The 21537-nt window shown below is 48.5% G+C and overlaps 5 protein-coding genes and 1 long non-coding RNA gene across 8 annotated transcripts; 5 read left to right on the top strand and 1 right to left on the bottom strand.

Moving 5' to 3' along the window:
- Positions 1 to 29: 29 nt before the first annotated feature.
- LOC138194831 (neoverrucotoxin subunit alpha-like) lies at positions 30 to 746 on the top strand. Its single transcript, XM_069143837.1, has one exon. It carries the CDS (start codon positions 76 to 78, stop codon positions 718 to 720), a length of 645 nt encoding a protein of 214 aa, XP_068999938.1. The 5' UTR covers positions 30 to 75; the 3' UTR covers positions 721 to 746.
- A 1375-nt stretch (positions 747 to 2121) lies between these two features.
- Positions 2122 to 4188, top strand: LOC138194874 (snaclec 5-like). The gene is made up of 6 exons (XM_069143893.1): positions 2122 to 2312; positions 2685 to 2729; positions 2903 to 3031; positions 3478 to 3596; positions 3734 to 3819; positions 3926 to 4188. Exons 1-6 carry the CDS (start codon positions 2193 to 2195, stop codon positions 4099 to 4101), a joined length of 675 nt encoding a protein of 224 aa, XP_068999994.1. The 5' UTR covers positions 2122 to 2192; the 3' UTR covers positions 4102 to 4188.
- A 997-nt stretch (positions 4189 to 5185) lies between these two features.
- On the top strand, positions 5186 to 6503 carry LOC138194875 (neoverrucotoxin subunit alpha-like). Its single transcript, XM_069143894.1, has one exon. It carries the CDS (start codon positions 5338 to 5340, stop codon positions 5980 to 5982), a length of 645 nt encoding a protein of 214 aa, XP_068999995.1. The 5' UTR covers positions 5186 to 5337; the 3' UTR covers positions 5983 to 6503.
- A 2329-nt stretch (positions 6504 to 8832) lies between these two features.
- LOC138194873 (uncharacterized) lies at positions 8833 to 9764 on the bottom strand. The gene is made up of 3 exons (XR_011177964.1): positions 9425 to 9764; positions 9202 to 9287; positions 8833 to 9095 (listed from the first exon to the last, which is right to left on the bottom strand). It is a non-coding gene; the product is annotated as an uncharacterized lncRNA (long non-coding RNA).
- A 799-nt stretch (positions 9765 to 10563) lies between these two features.
- Positions 10564 to 11883, top strand: LOC138194872 (neoverrucotoxin subunit alpha-like). The gene has a single exon (XM_069143892.1). It carries the CDS (start codon positions 10718 to 10720, stop codon positions 11360 to 11362), a length of 645 nt encoding a protein of 214 aa, XP_068999993.1. The 5' UTR covers positions 10564 to 10717; the 3' UTR covers positions 11363 to 11883.
- A 3376-nt stretch (positions 11884 to 15259) lies between these two features.
- On the top strand, positions 15260 to 20069 carry LOC138194871 (neoverrucotoxin subunit alpha-like). Of its 3 annotated transcripts, none has more exons than XM_069143891.1 (5): positions 15261 to 15584; positions 15699 to 15817; positions 15902 to 16001; positions 17034 to 18542; positions 18980 to 20069. In XM_069143891.1, the coding sequence occupies exons 3-5, from the start codon at positions 15911 to 15913 to the stop codon at positions 19546 to 19548; spliced, it is 2169 nt and encodes a 722-aa protein (XP_068999992.1). In that variant the 5' UTR covers positions 15261 to 15584; positions 15699 to 15817; positions 15902 to 15910; the 3' UTR covers positions 19549 to 20069. The 3 variants fall into 3 exon arrangements, with proteins under 3 accessions (XP_068999990.1, XP_068999992.1, XP_068999991.1); XM_069143890.1 differs by having other exon boundaries at positions 15688 to 15817; XM_069143889.1 differs by having other exon boundaries at positions 15260 to 15817.
- The last annotated feature ends 1468 nt before the right edge of the window (positions 20070 to 21537 follow it).

Here is a 21537-nt window from a genome sequence, read left to right as displayed (position 1 = left end):
CGTCGCCGTGACGATGCAGCAAAGTTGGATGTCTCGCCGTGACACAGGAAGTTGGTGTTTAAGGTTTGAAACCTCATGAAATGTGTCACATACATCCGGCGTGGTGAGACGATACATCTGACGTGTTTTGCGAGTGGGCGTGGCCAAACGGCTCGCCAGCGCCCCCCGCTGGACCCAAACACAGCCAACAACCACGTCCTTCTGTCCGACGACAACAAGAAGGTGACATATGGAGAGGATCAAGGCTACCCTGACAACCCCGCGAGGTTTGGCAAACATCCTCAGGTGCTGTGCAGAGAGGGTCTGAGTGGACAGCATTACTGGGAGGTAGAGCGGAGTGACCTGTATGTTGAACACTTGGGTGTTGCTGTTGCATATAAAGGAATCGACAGGAAACAAGACAGTAAGGTCTCTGCATTTGGAAATAATGATTTGTCCTGGTACCATGGTCTCTGGTCTTTTCCCAAAGAGGATGGCACTGGGTACAACACTGGTTTAAGTGCATGGCATGAAAATAAAATGACCAGTCTCTGCTATGTTGGCTGGAAACGTGTTGGGGTTTATCTAAACTGGCCTGCTGGCACGCTGTCTTTCTACCAGGTGTGTTCTGACACACTGACTCACCTGTACACTTTCCGTAACCGGTTCTCTGAGCCGCTGTATCCGGCCTTCTGGCTTGCAAAGCCTGGTAACTACGTGACCTTGTGCCCGGTAGAATAAGACCAGACTGACTATCATGGCGGGAACGTTAGTCAGCAGTTGTTCATGAACGAGGCCTTTGAATGACTTTCTTTATTATTAAATGCTTCTTAACGCTTCACAACCCAACTTCATCTCCACTGGTCTCATCTCGCGCTCTTTAATCCGCTCGTCTGATCTGATCAAACTGGGACAGCATCAGCTGGTTCTGTTTATACTCGTACACGTATGTGTTGGATGATTTGATTGTTGTATAACGTTGATGAGGCAGATCAGGGTTTAAACTTCTCGAAATGCTTTAAGATAAACTGTCTGTAAACACACGTCGCTGACAGAAATATTTCCTTTACCATCTTTATCGGCTCATTAATGTGTAACTGGTTTATGTTTAAAATATAATGAATATTGTGATGGATTTATCTAGAAAATGTTAAACATGAGGGTGCATTTATTCTGGGAAAGTTGGGATAAAACAACAGATAGAAGTTGTTCAGTTGCTGTAACTCTTCTCATGTTAAACACTCAATAAAGTGAAAGCCTGATTTGAACACACTGAAGCTGTTTAATTATTTCACGTTGTTTAAACGGAGCACTATGAAGCAAATATTGTGTGAAAAAGAAAATCATTAATTCAGCTTGAGTTCATTGATGTTAGGTTAGGTTAGGTAGTTACTTTATTAATGCCCGAGGGGAAATTTTTTCGCTACCTCCTTCCTGTCTCCTGCTGACCTCCTGCTGACCTCCTTCCTGTCTCCTGCTGACCTCCTCCCTGTCTCCTGCTGTCCTCCTGCTGACCTCCTTCCTGTCTCCTGCTGACCTCCTCCCTGTCTCCTGCTGTCCTCCTGCTGACCTTCTTCCTGTCTCCTGCTAACCTCCTCCCTGTCTCCTGCTGACCTCCTCGCTGTCTCCGGCTGACCTCCTCCCTGTCTCCTGCTGTCCTCCTGCTGGCATCCTCCCTGTCTCCTGTTGACTTCTTGCTGACCTCCTCCCTGTCTCCTACTGTCCTCCAGCTGACCTCCGGCTGACCTCCTCCCTGTCTCCGGCTGACCTCCTGCTGACCTCCTCCCTGTCTCCTGCAGGAGTGAACCTGAAGACGTGGAGCATCCAGCTGGTTGACGACGGTCTGGAGGAGAACCACGAGACGTTCATGGTCTCCCTGAAGAAGCCGAGGAACGCAGTGCTGGGTCGGAGGAGGTCCTCCAGGGTGGAGATCCTGGAGCCCAGAGGAGGTGCTGAACCGGTTCTGACCAAAGTTCTTCAGCTCTCCTCATCGACGTCTTCGAATCAGAGGAAACTGAAACCAGCTGATTCACTGTTTCAGTCTCTCAGGATGCTGCAACCCAGACGACCTGAAGGTGGAGAAGGACCAGCGGCCTCCTCCTCCTTCTCCTCCTCCTCCTCCTCCTTCACCGACATCGAGGCGGAGCTGCTGTGGGAGAACCAGCCCGACCCTTCCCGAGGAGACGTCCCGAACCGCCGGCCCTACCAGGACGATGTGGGGGGGGAGGGCACGGGACCAGACCGCCCCCAGCTACGGCCACGCCCCCAGCTACGGCCACGCCCACAGGGCTGGTGCTGGCAGCAGTGGAAGGCTCAAACATGGAGGATTGAAGGTGAGTGTTTCTCACTGATTAAAGGACCGAACTTGGAGAACCCTAATGTTCTCTGATGTTCTGATGTTCTCTGATGTTCTCTGATGTTCTAATGTTCTCTGATGTTCTGATGTTCTAATGTTCTCTGATGTTCTAATGTTCTCTGATGTTCTAATGTTCTCTGATGTTCTGATGTTCTCTGATGTTCTAATGTTCTCTGATGTTCTAATGTTCTCTGATGTTCTGATGTTCTAATGTTCTCTGATGTTCTGATGTTCTCTGATCTAATGTTCTCTGATGTTCTAATGATCTCTGATCTAATGTTCTCTGATGTTCTCTGATGTTCTGATGTTCTCCGTCTGTGTTTCTGTCTGTCAACTTGTGTCTGTTCAGGTTCTTCTGTCGGCAGAGAGAACGTCTGAGCAGAACGTCTGGACGGTAAGATTCAGTTCATCAGAGACCCACTGAACACGCTGAGGTAATGACTCCTCCTCTTCTTCCTCCTCCTCCTCCTCCTCCTCCTCCTCCTCCTCCTCTTCCTCCTCCTTCTCCTTCTCCTCCTCTTCCTCCTCCTCCTCTTCCTCCTCCTCTTCCTCCTCCTCCTCCATCAGTTCCACAGTCTGACTCCTCTCCGGCTGGAGGAGCTGCAGCCTGGTGATTCTCAGAGTCGCCTCCCGCAGGAGCTTCGGGTCGGAGATGCTCCTCACATGGATCATTCAGAACTGAGACAGCAGCGCAAGGTACACACACACACACACACACACACACACACACACACACACACACACACACACACAGACAGACACACACACAGACACACACACACACACACACAGACACACACACACACAGACACATACACACACAGACACAAACACACAGACACAGACAGACACACACACACACACACACACACACACAGACAGACACACACACAGACACACACACACACACACACAGACACACACAGACACACACACATACACACACACACAGACACATACACACACAGACACACACACACAGACACAGACAGACACACACACACACACACACAGACACATACACACACACACAGACACACACACACAGACACAGACAGACACACACACACACACACACTCACACATGTTACGTCTGCAGCTTGTCCAAGGCTCTGACCTCTGACCTCTGACCTCTGTTTCAGACGGGGAGGTCGGTCAGCAGCTCGTGTGCTGACGGTTGGACTCATTACAGGAAACGCTGCTACACGGTGAGCTCGTCTGTGGCCAGCTGGGCCAGCGCCGAGCGGACCTGCTCTCTGCTGTGAGTACCCGGGTCCAGACAGTGTTCTGATGGTGTTCTGGTCCAGATGGTGTTCTGGTCCGGGTCCAGACAGGTTCTGGTCCAGACGGGTTCTGGTCCAGACGGTGTTCTGACATCGGTTCTCTGAACCTCCACAGGTTAAACAGCAGCCTGATCAGCGTTCGCTCCAGAAGAGACGTCAGCTGGTTCTGGCGGTTGGCCGGGAAGCAGCCCTTCTGGATCGGTGCGTTTCCTTTGGTTCTGATCCGTCCACTTCCCTCTGCTCCAATTAAAGGTTCTCATCAGAATCGATCTGCTGGTTTAATGGACCTGTCCTCGGTGTCCCTCAGGTCCGTCCGGAGGTCCTGGTCTCTGGACGTGGGCCGCCGGTCCCTCGTCGGACTCCGAGCGGCCCGACGGCGGTTCTGACTGCGTCCTGGTCGAAGGTCCCAGAAGGATCTCCAGCAGCTGCTCGGCCAAAACTCAACACGCCTTCATCTGTTCATCGCCGGCTCGCGCTCGCTGAGCTGCTCGCCGTCGTCACGGCGACGCTCGTCATGTTTACTGTCACGCTGCTCTGAACATTAAAACTCAATAAACTGAAGGAAGGAAATCTGGACTTTCTGTTTTCTACACAAACTGGTTCTGATGCAGAAGTTTCAGCTGCAATACCACCGAGGACCACTAGAGGTCGGCTCCAAAAAGCCTCACAGTGTGTGTGTGTGTGTGTGTGTGTGTGTGTGTGTGTGTGTGTGTGTGTGTGTGTGTGTGTGTGTGTGAAACGAGCCTTCCTCTTTCACCTCCTCCTTCTCTCAGCTTCCCTCAAAGACACCACCTGAACTTCATCTCTGTGATTCATGAGGTGAAACAGGAGCGGGCCTGTCCTGAAGGAACGTGGTCTGACAGGCCAGTCCAGTTTTTAGGGTGCGAAGCTCTGTTGTTTTTCCAAGGAATTATTTTTCTCTTTCCTTATTATTCTTACGTAAAGTGATTTTCCTTCTTAGAGGCTTTATCATATTCAAAAACTCATCAAAGTAGAAACACATTTGTCTCCCGGCGAAAAATTTCTAATTCTAGTGGAGTCGTGAGTGGGCGTGACCAAACGGCTCGAGAGCGCCCCCTACAGAGATGCCCCGGCGGCCACATTTACCTAAATTCACCAAATCCGGTGGACACACAAAAAAGTTACATTGCACCGTTACGTCAACTGGACAGGAAGTCCACCATTTTGAATTTAGTCGCCATTTTGGGCGATTCTGACACGTTGTACTTTGTCGAACTCCTCCGAGGGATTTTGTCCGACCGACTTGAATTTCGGTTCTCTGGATAGAAAACATGTTTGGGATTAAAAGTTGTATAAATAATTCGTTTTCATCGATGTGTGTGCCCGTGAGAGGCGGCCATTTTGAGGTCTCGCCATGAAACTAGGAGTTGCTTTAAATCGTATGTACATGGACCGACCTTCTCCAAACATCACAGGTATGATAACAGCCCCGCCCTGAAGACCCCTGTGGGGGAATATTCTCTCATAGTCATAGCGCCCCCTGTTGGCCACTGGAAATGACACTTTTCATACTTTCACATTCTACGTCGAGCTGGTTGATCCCATGAACGTAAAGTCGGGTCACAACAACCTAAACATGTAGTTGATGATATATTGAGACGTTCGTTCGACTTTGTCAATGGGCGTCGCCGTGACGATGCGGCAAAGTTGGATGTCTCGCCGTGACACAGGAAGTTGGTGTTTAAGGTTTGAAACCTCATGAAATGTGTCACATACATCCGGCGTGGTGAGACGATACATCTGACGTGTTTTGCGAGTGGGCGTGGCCAAACGGCTCGCCAGCGCCCCCCGCTGGACCCAAACACAGCCAACAACCACGTCCTTCTGTCCGACGACAACAAGAAGGTGACATATGGAGAGGATCAAGGCTACCCTGACAACCCCGCGAGGTTTGGCAAACATCCTCAGGTGCTGTGCAGAGAGGGTCTGAGTGGACAGCATTACTGGGAGGTAGAGCGGAGTGACCTGTATGTTGAACACTTGGGTGTTGCTGTTGCATATAAAGGAATCGACAGGAAACAAGACAGTAAGGTCTCTGCATTTGGAAATAATGATTTGTCCTGGTACCATGGTCTCTGGTCTTTTCCCAAAGAGGATGGCACTGGGTACAACACTGGTTTAAGTGCATGGCATGAAAATAAAATGACCAGTCTCTGCTATGTTGGCTGGAAACGTGTTGGGGTTTATCTAAACTGGCCTGCTGGCACGCTGTCTTTCTACCAGGTGTGTTCTGACACACTGACTCACCTGTACACTTTCCGTAACCGGTTCTCTGAGCCGCTGTATCCGGCCTTCTGGCTTGCAAAGCCTGGTAACTACGTGACCTTGTGCCCGGTAGAATAAGACCAGACTGACTATCATGGCGTGAACGTTAGTCAGCAGTTGTTCATGAACGAGGCCTTTGAATGACTTTCTTTATTATTAAATGCTTCTTAACGCTTCACAACCCAACTTCATCTCCACTGGTCTCATCTCGCGCTCTTTAATCCGCTCGTCTGATCTGATCAAACTGGGACAGCATCAGCTGGTTCTGTTTATACTCGTACACGTATGTGTTGGATGATTTGATTGTTGTATAACGTTGATGAGGCAGATCAGGGTTTAAACTTCTCGAAATGCTTTAAGATAAACTGTCTGTAAACACACGTCGCTGACAGAAATATTTCCTTTACCATCTTTATCGGCTCATTAATGTGTAACTGGTTTATGTTTAAAATATAATGAATATTGTGATGGATTTATCTAGAAAATGTTAAACATGAGGGTGCATTTATTCTGGGAAAGTTGGGATAAAACAACAGATAGAAGTTGTTCAGTTGCTGTAACTCTTCTCATGTTAAACACTCAATAAAGTGAAAGCCTGATTTGAACACACTGAAGCTGTTTAATTATTTCACGTTGTTTAAACGGAGCACTATGAAGCAAATATTGTGTGAAAAAGAAAATCATTAATTCAGCTTGAGTTCATTGATGTTAGGTTAGGTTAGGTAGTTACTTTATTAATGCCCGAGGGGAAATTTTTTCGCTACCTCCTTCCTGTCTCCTGCTGACCTCCTGCTGACCTCCTTCCTGTCTCCTGCTGACCTCCTCCCTGTCTCCTGCTGTCCTCCTGCTGACCTCCTTCCTGTCTCCTGCTGACCTCCTCCCTGTCTCCTGCTGTCCTCCTGCTGACCTTCTTCCTGTCTCCTGCTAACCTCCTCCCTGTCTCCTGCTGACCTCCTCGCTGTCTCCGGCTGACCTCCTCCCTGTCTCCTGCTGTCCTCCTGCTGGCATCCTCCCTGTCTCCTGTTGACTTCTTGCTGACCTCCTCCCTGTCTCCTACTGTCCTCCAGCTGACCTCCGGCTGACCTCCTCCCTGTCTCCGGCTGACCTCCTGCTGACCTCCTCCCTGTCTCCTGCAGGAGTGAACCTGAAGACGTGGAGCATCCAGCTGGTTGACGACGGTCTGGAGGAGAACCACGAGACGTTCATGGTCTCCCTGAAGAAGCCGAGGAACGCAGTGCTGGGTCGGAGGAGGTCCTCCAGGGTGGAGATCCTGGAGCCCAGAGGAGGTGCTGAACCGGTTCTGACCAAAGTTCTTCAGCTCTCCTCATCGACGTCTTCGAATCAGAGGAAACTGAAACCAGCTGATTCACTGTTTCAGTCTCTCAGGATGCTGCAACCCAGACGACCTGAAGGTGGAGAAGGACCAGCGGCCTCCTCCTCCTTCTCCTCCTCCTCCTCCTCGTCTGCCTGATCCTCCCCAGCTGCAGGAGGAGGAGGAGGACCTCGTCACCGACATCGAGGCGGAGCTGCTGTGGGAGAACCAGCCCGACCCTTCCCGAGGAGACGTCCCGAACCGCCGGCCCTACCAGGACGATGTGGGGGGGGGAGGGCACGGGACCAGACCGCCCCCAGCTACGGCCACGCCCCCAGCTACGGCCACGCCCACAGGGCTGGTGCTGGCAGCAGTGGAAGGCTCAAACATGGAGGATTGAAGGTGAGTGTTTCTCACTGATTAAAGGACCGAACTTGGAGAACCCTAATGTTCTCTGATGTTCTGATGTTCTCTGATGTTCTCTGATGTTCTAATGTTCTCTGATGTTCTGATGTTCTAATGTTCTCTGATGTTCTAATGTTCTCTGATGTTCTAATGTTCTCTGATGTTCTGATGTTCTCTGATGTTCTAATGTTCTCTGATGTTCTAATGTTCTCTGATGTTCTGATGTTCTAATGTTCTCTGATGTTCTGATGTTCTCTGATCTAATGTTCTCTGATGTTCTAATGATCTCTGATCTAATGTTCTCTGATGTTCTCTGATGTTCTGATGTTCTCCGTCTGTGTTTCTGTCTGTCAACTTGTGTCTGTTCAGGTTCTTCTGTCGGCAGAGAGAACGTCTGAGCAGAACGTCTGGACGGTAAGATTCAGTTCATCAGAGACCCACTGAACACGCTGAGGTAATGACTCCTCCTCTTCTTCCTCCTCCTCCTCCTCCTCCTCCTCCTCCTCCTCCTCTTCCTCCTCCTTCTCCTTCTCCTTCTCCTCCTCTTCCTCCTCCTCCTCTTCCTCCTCCTCTTCCTCCTCCTCCTCCATCAGTTCCACAGTCTGACTCCTCTCCGGCTGGAGGAGCTGCAGCCTGGTGATTCTCAGAGTCGCCTCCCGCAGGAGCTTCGGGTCGGAGATGCTCCTCACATGGATCATTCAGAACTGAGACAGCAGCGCAAGGTACACACACACACACACACACACACACACACACACACACACACACACACACACACACACACACACACAGACAGACACACACACAGACACACACACATACACATACACACACACACAGACACACACACAGACACACACACAGACACACACACACACACACACAGACACACACAGACACACACACATACACACACACACACAGACACATACACACACAGACACACACACACAGACACAGACAGACACACACACACACACACACACAGACACAGACAGACACACACACACAGACACACACACATACACACACACACAGACACATACACACACAGACACACACACACAGACACAGACAGACACACACACACACACACACACAGACACACACACTGTGAGGCTTTTTGGAGCCGACCTCTAGTGGTCCTCGGTGGTATTGCAGCTGAAACTTCTGCATCAGAACCAGTTTGTGTAGAAAACAGAAAGTCCAGATTTCCTTCCTTCAGTTTATTGAGTTTTAATGTTCAGAGCAGCGTGACAGTAAACATGACGAGCGTCGCCGTGACGACGGCGAGCAGCTCAGCGAGCGCGAGCCGGCGATGAACAGATGAAGGCGTGTTGAGTTTTGGCCGAGCAGCTGCTGGAGATCCTTCTGGGACCTTCGACCAGGACGCAGTCAGAACCGCCGTCGGGCCGCTCGGAGTCCGACGAGGGACCGGCGGCCCACGTCCAGAGACCAGGACCTCCGGACGGACCTGAGGGACACCGAGGACAGGTCCATTAAACCAGCAGATCGATTCTGATGAGAACCTTTAATTGGAGCAGAGGGAAGTGGACGGATCAGAACCAAAGGAAACGCACCGATCCAGAAGGGCTGCTTCCCGGCCAACCGCCAGAACCAGCTGACGTCTCTTCTGGAGCGAACGCTGATCAGGCTGCTGTTTAACCTGTGGAGGTTCAGAGAACCGATGTCAGAACACCGTCTGGACCAGAACCCGTCTGGACCAGAACCTGTCTGGACCCGGACCAGAACACCATCTGGACCAGAACACCATCAGAACACTGTCTGGACCCGGGTACTCACAGCAGAGAGCAGGTCCGCTCGGCGCTGGCCCAGCTGGCCACAGACGAGCTCACCGTGTAGCAGCGTTTCCTGTAATGAGTCCAACCGTCAGCACACGAGCTGCTGACCGACCTCCCCGTCTGAAACAGAGGTCAGAGGTCAGAGGTCAGAGCCTTGGACAAGCTGCAGACGTAACATGTGTGAGTGTGTGTGTGTGTGTGTGTGTGTGTCTTTCTGTGTCTGTGTGTGTGTGTGTGTGTGTGTCTGTGTGTGTGTCTGTGTGTATGTGTGTGTGTGTGTGTGTGTGTGTGTGTGTGTGTGTGTGTGTGTGAAACGAGCCTTCCTCTTTCACCTCCTCCTTCTCTCAGCTTCCCTCAAAGACACCACCTGAACTTCATCTCTGTGATTCATGAGGTGAAACAGGAGCGGGCCTGTCCTGAAGGAACGTGGTCTGACAGGCCAGTCCAGTTTTTAGGGTGCGAAGCTCTGTTGTTTTTCCAAGGAATTATTTTTCTCTTTCCTTATTATTCTTACGTAAAGTGATTTTCCTTCTTAGAGGCTTTATCATATTCAAAAACTCATCAAAGTAGAAACACATTTGTCTCCCGGCGAAAAATTTCTAATTCTAGTGGAGTCGTGAGTGGGCGTGACCAAACGGCTCGAGAGCGCCCCCTACAGAGATGCCCCGGCGGCCACATTTACCTAAATTCACCAAATCCGGTGGACACACAAAAAAGTTACATTGCACCGTTACGTCAACTGGACAGGAAGTCCACCATTTTGAATTTAGTCGCCATTTTGGGCAATTCTGACACGTTGTACTTTGTCGAACTCCTCCGAGGGATTTTGTCCGACCGACTTGAATTTCGGTTCTCTGGATAGAAAACATGTTTGGGATTAAAAGTTGTATAAATAATTCGTTTTCATCGATGTGTGTGCCCGTGAGAGGCGGCCATTTTGAGGTCTCGCCATGAAACTAGGAGTTGCTTTAAATCGTATGTACATGGACCGACCTTCTCCAAACATCACAGGTATGATAACAGCCCCGCCCTGAAGACCCCTGTGGGGGAATATTCTCTCATAGTCATAGCGCCCCCTGTTGGCCACTGGAAATGACACTTTTCATACTTTCACATTCTACATCGAGCTGGTTGATCCCATGAACGTAAAGTCGGGTCACAACAACCTAAACATGTAGTTGATGATATATTGAGACGTTCGTTCGACTTTGTCAATGGGCGTCGCCGTGACGATGCGGCAAAGTTGGATGTCTCGCCGTGACACAGGAAGTTGGTGTTTAAGGTTTGAAACCTCATGAAATGTGTCACATACATCCGGCGTGGTGAGACGATACATCTGACGTGTTTTGCGAGTGGGCGTGGCCAAACGGCTCGCCAGCGCCCCCCGCTGGACCCAAACACAGCCAACAACCACGTCCTTCTGTCCGACGACAACAAGAAGGTGACATATGGAGAGGATCAAGGCTACCCTGACAACCCCGCGAGGTTTGGCAAACATCCTCAGGTGCTGTGCAGAGAGGGTCTGAGTGGACAGCATTACTGGGAGGTAGAGCGGAGTGACCTGTATGTTGAACACTTGGGTGTTGCTGTTGCATATAAAGGAATCGACAGGAAACAAGACAGTAAGGTCTCTGCATTTGGAAATAATGATTTGTCCTGGTACCATGGTCTCTGGTCTTTTCCCAAAGAGGATGGCACTGGGTACAACACTGGTTTAAGTGCATGGCATGAAAATAAAATGACCAGTCTCTGCTATGTTGGCTGGAAACGTGTTGGGGTTTATCTAAACTGGCCTGCTGGCACGCTGTCTTTCTACCAGGTGTGTTCTGACACACTGACTCACCTGTACACTTTCCGTAACCGGTTCTCTGAGCCGCTGTATCCGGCCTTCTGGCTTGCAAAGCCTGGTAACTACGTGACCTTGTGCCCGGTAGAATAAGACCAGACTGACTATCATGGCGTGAACGTTAGTCAGCAGTTGTTCATGAACGAGGCCTTTGAATGACTTTCTTTATTATTAAATGCTTCTTAACGCTTCACAACCCAACTTCATCTCCACTGGTCTCATCTCGCGCTCTTTAATCCGCTCGTCTGATCTGATCAAACTGGGACAGCATCAGCTGGTTCTGTTTATACTCGTACACGTATGTGTTGGATGATTTGATTGTTGTATAACGTTGATGAGGCAGATCAGGGTTTAAACTTCTCGAAATGCTTTAAGATAAACTGTCTGTAAACACACGTCGCTGACAGAAATATTTCCTTTACCATCTTTATCGGCTCATTAATGTGTAACTGGTTTATGTTTAAAATATAATGAATATTGTGATGGATTTATCTAGAAAATGTTAAACATGAGGGTGCATTTATTCTGGGAAAGTTGGGATAAAACAACAGATAGAAGTTGTTCAGTTGCTGTAACTCTTCTCATGTTAAACACTCAATAAAGTGAAAGCCTGATTTGAACACACTGAAGCTGTTTAATTATTTCACGTTGTTTAAACGGAGCACTATGAAGCAAATATTGTGTGAAAAAGAAAATCATTAATTCAGCTTGAGTTCATTGATGTTAGGTTAGGTTAGGTAGTTACTTTATTAATGCCCGAGGGGAAATTTTTTCGCTACCTCCTTCCTGTCTCCTGCTGACCTCCTGCTGACCTCCTTCCTGTCTCCTGCTGACCTCCTCCCTGTCTCCTGCTGTCCTCCTGCTGACCTCCTTCCTGTCTCCTGCTGACCTCCTCCCTGTCTCCTGCTGTCCTCCTGCTGACCTTCTTCCTGTCTCCTGCTAACCTCCTCCCTGTCTCCTGCTGACCTCCTCGCTGTCTCCGGCTGACCTCCTCCCTGTCTCCTGCTGTCCTCCTGCTGGCATCCTCCCTGTCTCCTGTTGACTTCTTGCTGACCTCCTCCCTGTCTCCTACTGTCCTCCAGCTGACCTCCGGCTGACCTCCTCCCTGTCTCCGGCTGACCTCCTGCTGACCTCCTCCCTGTCTCCTGCAGGAGTGAACCTGAAGACGTGGAGCATCCAGCTGGTTGACGACGGTCTGGAGGAGAACCACGAGACGTTCATGGTCTCCCTGAAGAAGCCGAGGAACGCAGTGCTGGGTCGGAGGAGGTCCTCCAGGGTGGAGATCCTGGAGCCCAGAGGAGGTGCTGAACCGGTTCTGACCAAAGTTCTTCAGCTCTCCTCATCGACGTCTTCGAATCAGAGGAAACTGAAACCAGCTGATTCACTGTTTCAGTCTCTCAGGATGCTGCAACCCAGACGACCTGAAGGTGGAGAAGGACCAGCGGCCTCCTCCTCCTTCTCCTCCTCCTCCTCCTCGTCTGCCTGATCCTCCCCAGCTGCAGGAGGAGGAGGAGGACCTCGTCACCGACATCGAGGCGGAGCTGCTGTGGGAGAACCAGCCCGACCCTTCCCGAGGAGACGTCCCGAACCGCCGGCCCTACCAGGACGATGTGGGGGGGGAGGGCACGGGACCAGACCGCCCCCAGCTACGGCCACGCCCCCAGCTACGGCCACGCCCACAGGGCTGGTGCTGGCAGCAGTGGAAGGCTCAAACATGGAGGATTGAAGGTGAGTGTTTCTCACTGATTAAAGGACCGAACTTGGAGAACCCTAATGTTCTCTGATGTTCTGATGTTCTCTGATGTTCTCTGATGTTCTAATGTTCTCTGATGTTCTGATGTTCTAATGTTCTCTGATGTTCTAATGTTCTCTGATGTTCTAATGTTCTCTGATGTTCTCTGATGTTCTAATGTTCTCTGATGTTCTGATGTTCTAATGTTCTCTGATGTTCTAATGTTCTCTGATGTTCTAATGTTCTCTGATGTTCTGATGTTCTCTGATGTTCTAATGTTCTCTGATGTTCTAATGTTCTCTGATGTTCTGATGTTCTAATGTTCTCTGATGTTCTGATGTTCTCTGATCTAATGTTCTCTGATGTTCTAATGATCTCTGATCTAATGTTCTCTGATGTTCTCTGATGTTCTGATGTTCTCCGTCTGTGTTTCTGTCTGTCAACTTGTGTCTGTTCAGGTTCTTCTGTCGGCAGAGAGAACGTCTGAGCAGAACATCTGGACGGTAAGATTCAGTTCATCAGAGACCCACTGAACACGCTGAGGTAATGACTCCTCCTCTTCTTCCTCCTCCTCCTCCTCCTCCTCCTCCTCCTCCTCCTCTTCCTCCTCCTTCTCCTTCTCCTTCTCCTCCTCTTCCTCCTCCTCCTCTTCCTCCTCCTCTTCCTCCTCCTCCTCCATCAGTTCCACAGTCTGACTCCTCTCCGGCTGGAGGAGCTGCAGCCTGGTGATTCTCAGAGTCGCCTCCCGCAGGAGCTTCGGGTCGGAGATGCTCCTCACATGGATCATTCAGAACTGAGACAGCAGCGCAAGGTACACACACACACACACACACACACACACACACACACACACACACACACACACACACACACACACACAGACACACACACAGACACACACAGACACACACACACACAGACACACACACACACACACACACAGACACACACAGACACACACACACACACACACACACACACAGACACACACACACACACACAGACACACACAGACACACACACACACACACACACACACACACACACACAGACACACACACACACAGACAGACAGACACACACAGACACACACACACACACAGACACACACACACACACACATACACACACACACACACACACGCAGACAGACAGACACACACAGACACACACACCCACAGACACACACAGACACACACACACACAGACACGCACACATACACACACACACACACAGACACACACACACACACACACATACATACACACATACACTCTGTATATAAAATACGTAGGTATAATTAGGGCCCGAGCATTGGTGCGAAAGCCGTATTGTATTTCGTAATTAAAACTGCGAGCAGTGATGTACGGGCCCTCGCACTCCGGCGCGCCGCCTCCCCGAAGCCGTCTCCCCGACATGTCGCGCGCGAGGGACTGCGTATACCCACTTAAATTTGCTATTTTTGTCTCGTTTCCTGTGTCCAGCAGGGGGCGCTGGCGAGCCGTTTGGCCACGCCGACTCGCAAAACACATCAGATGTATCGTCTCACCACGCCGGAAGCATGTCACTCATTTCGTGAGGTGTCAACCATCCGTTGACCTTAAACATCAACTTCCTGCGTCACGGCGAGACATCCAACTTTGCCGCATCGTCACGGCGACGCCCATTGACAAAGTCGAACGAATGTCTCAATATATCATCAACTACATGTTTAGGTTATTGTGACCCGACTTTAGGTTCATGGGATCAACCAGCTCGACGTAGAATGTGAAAGTATGAAAAGTGTCATTTCCAGTGGCCAACAGGGGGCGCTATCACTATGAGTGAATATTACCCCACAGGGTCTTCAGGGCGGGGCTGTTATCATACCTGTGATGTTTGGAGAAGGTCGGTCCATGTACATACGATTTAAAGCAACCCGTAGTTTCATGGCGAGACCTCCAAATGGCCGCCTTTCACGGGCACACACATCAATGAAAACGAATTATTTAGACAACTTTTAAGTGATTTTCCTTCTTAGAGTCTTTATCATATTCAAAAACTCATCAAAGTAGAAACACATTTGTCTCCCGGCGAAAAATTTCTAATTCTAGTGGAGTCGTGAGTGGGCGTGACCAAACGGCTCGAGAGCGCCCCCTACAGAGATGCCCCGGCGACCACATTTACCATTTGGCCACGCCCATTCGCGACTCCACTAGAATACGAAATGTTTTGCCGGGAGACAAATGTGTTTCCACTTTCATGAGTTTTTGAATATGATAAAGCCTCCAAAAAGGAAAATCACTTTACGTAAGGAGAAGAAGAACGACGAACAACTACCAAGAACATTTTTACGAAATACAATAGGGCTTTCGCACCGATGCTCGGTGCTCGGGCCCTAATTATGTTTCCAAGGTATAATTATTATTATGTTTCCAAGGTATAAGAGCCTTTCTTCAGTACTGTAGAGGCCCGTTTGACAGCAGGTGTTTAAGGCTGCAGGTACCAGGAGAACTGCAGCTGTTCCAGCTTCTGGTTCACAAATCACAAGGGTGTGGACAGACATGGAGGGAAACGGAATATATCTCACCATGGAAATGTTTGTAAGTTATGAATGTTGGCAGAAATAATTGTTGTCAGTGATTATCCAACTTATCTGGAAAAGCACAAAGTCCCCTTCCAGGGAAAAGTGATGATGCATTACAGCTACGTGTCAGGGGGTGGAGTCAGACGAGGCACTGAACAGGATATAAGCTGGCATGTAGCGTTTCACGGCAACAGACTGGAAGCTCTAGTTGAAAGTGAAGAAGACTCTGCTGATCAACACCTTCACCAGGTGAGATGTGTGAAAGTGATGCAGGTGTTTTTAAAGCTGCCTGATCCGATCCTGAAGGAGCTGCTTCACCTTGTTTCTCCTCAGGTTGGAGAAATGGACTCACAGATCAAGTCGGTGGCTGCCCTGGGGCGACCTTTCACCTTAGGGATGCTGTATGACGCTCGCAGAGATGAACTGATCCCAGGTAAGATGCAACTCCCACCACAGGAACATGTGTCACCAACACGCGTGATTTCCATGAAGAGTTTGACACGGGTTCAGTTCATCACAAGAACTGGATCAGATTTCACTGAAGCACCATCATGGTTGTCAGCAGAAGTAGAAACCAGCGAGGACACATGGGTCAAGTGTTTGAGGACGCAAAGGGAGAATATATAAATAACTACTTCAACAGTGTAGTCAAGTAGCCAGATGAGCAGCTGGTATGAAGGTCCGAGAGCCTCATCAGAAGGTCTTGGTTGGTTTGGACCTCTTCCTCGTCCTTCTTAGTGTTGAAGCCGAGTCCAGATCCTCAGGACCTGTGACATGTTGGCCAAGTCGTGAATCCTGTAGCTGTCCACAGGGAGCAGGAATTGTTGTCAATAAGATGGCACGACCAGCAAAATAGGCCACGAGGTTTAATGCTCCCAGCTAGCCAGTCGGTGCCAGCATCATTTTCCACGCTGAAAGTCCGAATCCGTTTTTTCCTCTCTGAGCGCAGCTCTAGTTTTGGTGTTGAACAACCATCAGATTTAATTTAAGTTGCTGTTCTAATGGAAGTTTCGAAAAACTCTTTTCTAAAAGGAACTTACTAATGTTGCTAATTGTAATAGCAACACAAAAAGTCTAATGTTTATCTTCCGGTATTCAATGATGTCGATGACATGCTATGATTTGATTGGTTGATGCCAAAAGGAAACTTAAAAACTTAAAAAACTTAAGAAACTTAAAAACTTTTAAAAAAAAACTTGTAAGCTCTGGTTACAACACAGGAAGTCATGTACAAGTCAGGCTCATCCATGTTAGATAACCATGATACTATCACCACCATGTTAGATAACCATGATACTACCACCACCATGTTAGATAACCATGATACTACCACCACCATGTTAGACAACCATGATACTACCACCACCACCATGTTAACAGAGGGGATCAGGTTATTTTGCCTGACTGCAATGTTTTCCATTCTCCAAACATTACATTCTGTCTTGATGCTCTGTATTTTCTGCAGGTGTCACTCTTTGGGATGAGAAGACTGTGCAGGAGAACACAGTTAAGAGCTCTCAGCCCAGCAGTACGTTTCAGATCAGTTCACATGACTCCACAGAAGAAAAATCTTTCCTGCTGGACGTCAGCGCCTCTCTGAAGGTCAGTTTCTGTAGTGGTCTGATTCAAGCCGGAGGATCTGCCAAGTATCTGGATAATCAGAAGAAATTCCACAGTCAGAGCAGAGTGACCCTTCAGTACAAAGCAACCACCCACTTCCAACAGCTGATGACCAATCAGGGAACCATGACGATGCAACCGACAGCAGCTCTGGAGAAGGGTTTGGCAACACACGTGGTCACAGGCATCCTCTATGGGGCAAATGCTTTCTTTGTGTTTGACAGTGAGAAGGTGGATGCGAGCCACGTCCAGGACATCCATGGCAAAATGGAGGCGGTGATAAAGAAGATTCCTACAGTGAATATTGAGGGCAGCGCTGAGCTGAAGCTGACTGATGAAGAGAAAAAACTCTGTGAAACATTCTCCTGCAAATTCTACGGCGACTTCCTTCTTGAGAAAAACCCGGCGACCTTCGCAGATGCGGTGGAGGTCTATGTGCAGCTTCCAAAGCTGATCGGAGCGAAAGGCGAGAACTCCGTTCCCCTGAAGGTCTGGCTGATGCCTCTGAAAGATTTAGATTTCAATCCCACTCAGCTGAAGCTTTCTGCTGCAGAAGCTCCTCAGGTGACTGGGATCACTGTTGGCCTGGTTAGAAAAGTCGAGAACGTGTTAGATGACTTAAACCAACTGGTGATGAGATGCAATGATTCTCTGGAAGAAAACGTGGTGAAAGAGTTTCCTCAAATGCACGAAATGATGAGCAGTTTCCAGAAGCTGTGCGGTTATTACATATCTGTGCTAAAGGCAACCATGGCAGAAAAAATTCCCCTCATCCGAGCAGGGAAGGAAGATGAAAGCTCACTGAAAAAGCTCTTTGAAGACGGAGAACACTCACCGTTCAGTCATTACAACTTAACCAAGTGGCTGGAAGACAAAGAGAGAGAAATCAACATCATGAAGTCGTGTGTGGAGGCGATGGAAGAAACAAAGATTGTTCCAAATCAGTCAGACTTGGATCGACAGGTTCTCGCTGCGGGTGTCCAGCACACTCTGGTCTTCGTTTTCACCTCTGTGGAAAACACCGATTCCTTCCTCGACCAGTTGGCAGCCTACATGGACCACTTTAACTTGGATCAACCATTATTCACAGCTGCAGGTCACGACCCTGCAAAGTGGTACTGGTCAGATGAAGTGTCGACTGCAGTGAGAGAAAAAGCCAGAGCTTTCTGTGATGTTGTTAAAACCCTGAAGAGCAACAGCCGCTTCCGTTTCCTCACAGCAGCCATCGCTAATTCCAAACACCCCGGAGCGACTATCTACCACTACAAGGACGGCGTCCTGGTCTCGGACGACTTCTCAAAGCCCGACATCACTGATGTGGAGAAGGTGACCGACAGAACAGACCTCCTCTGGTGTAAGTCCGACTTCAAGCACTTCAAGCCACTTGTTCAAGCAACTCTCCATTGCCTTTGTGACGTCACCGTGGAAACCTGAAACTGGAGCAGAGGAACATCAGGTTTTGTGTCAAACTGTGTAAACGGTCAACAGAGACCCTTGAAATGTTCAGAAAGTCTACGGCAATGAAGCGACAAGTTGGGTGAGTTGTTCTGATGACATCATGTTTCAAGAGGGGCGGAGCTTCATCATCCAACACCGAAGAATCTGCTGTTTCTCTGCTCCAGTTTCAGGTTTCCACAGTGACATCACTAATGTTCACGTACCAGCGGTCATGTTAACATCTGATGAAGATACGACTCTGAATACTTGTTATTATATATTATTATAAGCTCAGGATGCTGTGATCTGCGCTGGAGATGTAGTTAAAGATTTGTGTGTTGTTGCCTCCATCAGATTTCTGTAACCTGAGCCTGGACCCAAACACAGCCAACAACCACCTCCTTCTGTCCGACGACAACAAGAAGGTGACATATGGAGAGGATCAAGGCTACCCTGACAACCCCGCGAGGTTTGGCAAACATCCTCAGGTGCTGTGCAGAGAGAGTCTGAGTGGACAGCATTACTGGGAGGTAGAGCGGAGTGACCTGTATGTTGAACACTTGGGTGTTGCTGTTGCATATAAAGGAATCGACAGGAAACAAGACAGTAAGGTCTCTGCATTTGGAAATAATGATTTGTCCTGGTACCATGGTCTCTGGTCTTTTCCCAAAGAGGATGGCACTGGGTACAACACTGGTTTAAGTGCATGGCATGAAAATAAAATGACCAGTCTCTGCTATGTTGGCTGGAAACGTGTTGGGGTTTATCTAAACTGGCCTGCTGGCACGCTGTCTTTCTACCAGGTGTGTTCTGACACACTGACTCACCTGTACACTTTCCGTAACCGGTTCTCTGAGCCGCTGTATCCGGCCTTCTGGCTTGCAAAGCCTGGTAACTACGTGACCTTGTGCCCGGTAGAATAAGACCAGACTGACTATCATGGCGTGAACGTTAGTCAGCAGTTGTTCATGAACGAGGCCTTTGAATGACTTTCTTTATTATTAAATGCTTCTTAACGCTTCACAACCCAACTTCATCTCCACTGGTCTCATCTCGCGCTCTTTAATCCGCTCGTCTGATCTGATCAAACTGGGACAGCATCAGCTGGTTCTGTTTATACTCGTACACGTATGTGTTGGATGATTTGATTGTTGTATAACGTTGATGAGGCAGAACTGGGTTTAAACTTCTCGAAATGCTTTAAGATAAACTGTCTGTAAACACACGTCGCTGACAGAAATATTTCCTTTACCATCTTTATCGGCTCATTAATGTGTAACTGGTTTATGTTTAAAATATAATGAATATTGTGATGGATTTATCTAGAAAATGTTAAACATGAGGGTGCATTTATTCTGGGAAAGTTGGGATAAAACAACAGATAGAAGTTGTTCAGTTGCTGTAACTCTTCTCATGTTAAACACTCAATAAAGTGAAAGCCTGATTTGAACACACTGAAGCTGTTTAATTATTTCACGTTGTTTAAACGGAGCACTATGAAGCAAATATTGTGTGAAAAAGAAAATCATTAATTCAGCTTGAGTTCATTGACGTGATTTTAGCTGTTCAGTATTTTTCTGCTGTTAAAGAGAAGAGTCCAACTCCTCTCAACTGTCCTATAAAAGCATGCTAAACTACGTAGCTGCGGAAGTTTGACGTGTCCTGCTAAAACGTGAACGGCCCCGCTAGGACCGCCATGATGGAAACGATGTGGAGTCACTGGTTGCTATGACGATTCCCACTCTTCAGTGGAGCAATGACCCAGACAGAAATGCAGACGCACATCCTTCAAGAAAGTCCTCACGAAACAGAAACTACAAGTCCTATTGAAAAGATTCTTTCAGCGTGAGCATCAGAATCTTGTCATGAAGAACTGTAGTGATTTTCACGTCCCTACTGTTTTATTTTGTATTATTGAGGCACGGTTGCAGGTTAGAGACGCCCTCCCTTCCTGTTTCTGACCAGAAGGTTCAGAGCTCAGATATAATGGGAGTCTATGGGAGAGCTGGAGGGAGCACTCAGCACTCGGAGGGAGTTCAGCCAAAACGGAGACTCCGATCACAATGAGAGTCGGACTGGCAGCTGACAGAAACCCCTCCAGTTTGATGTATACATTGTGTGTGTGGAGCGGAAACTGAGCAGGAAACAGGATTAAAAGTGATTTTCTTCACAGAATTCGAAGGCATCAAAAGTCATTTTTTATAGATTGTTAATATATGAAATGAATGAATACAATTTATTAACGTATAAAATTCGATGTTTCCCCTCCTTTGTCTTATATAACCCCCTATAAAATGTATTAATCTATAAAATGATTTATGAATGTATAATATTTATGAATTAAAACTGCATTAGAGATATGCGGGCCCTCGCATGCTGCCCATCGGGTCCAGCGGGTCGGAAGCGGCCGCGGAGTTCACCACGCCTGACGCATGTGCAAAGTCTTGTGAAGTCTGAAGCATCCCTGGACCTCAAACATCAACTTCCTGTGTCAAAGCGAAACATCAAACTTTGCCGCATCGCCTTGGCGACGCCCTTTCACAAAAAAGCACGAGCTTCTCAATACATCATCATCAATGTTGAAAGGCTATTCTGACCAGAGTTGATGTCGATGTGATCAACCAGCTCGACGAAGCACGTGAAAGTATGAAATATGTCATTTCCTGTTGCCAGCAGGGGGCGCTATGACCATGAGCGAATATTACCATACAGGTGTCTTCAGGGTGGGACTGTTGTCAAAGATGTAACGTTTGAGGAAGATCGGAATATGTACATAAAAGTTACAGTCACTTGTAGTTTCATGGCGAGACGCTCAAAATGGCGTCTCAGTGAGAAAAAGCAGAATTTGAATTCCTTGAAAAACAAAAGGGCTTTCGCACCATTCGGTTCTCGGGTCCTAATTATTAATAAGT

The sequence above is a fragment of the Embiotoca jacksoni genome, unplaced genomic scaffold (assembly GCF_022577435.1).
Source record: "Embiotoca jacksoni isolate LCO1_2020_lvr unplaced genomic scaffold, fEmbJac1.0.p SCAF_116, whole genome shotgun sequence".
NCBI classification, from domain to species: Eukaryota; Metazoa; Chordata; class Actinopteri; family Embiotocidae; genus Embiotoca; species Embiotoca jacksoni.
This window is presented reverse-complemented; position numbering and strand designations above follow the sequence as displayed.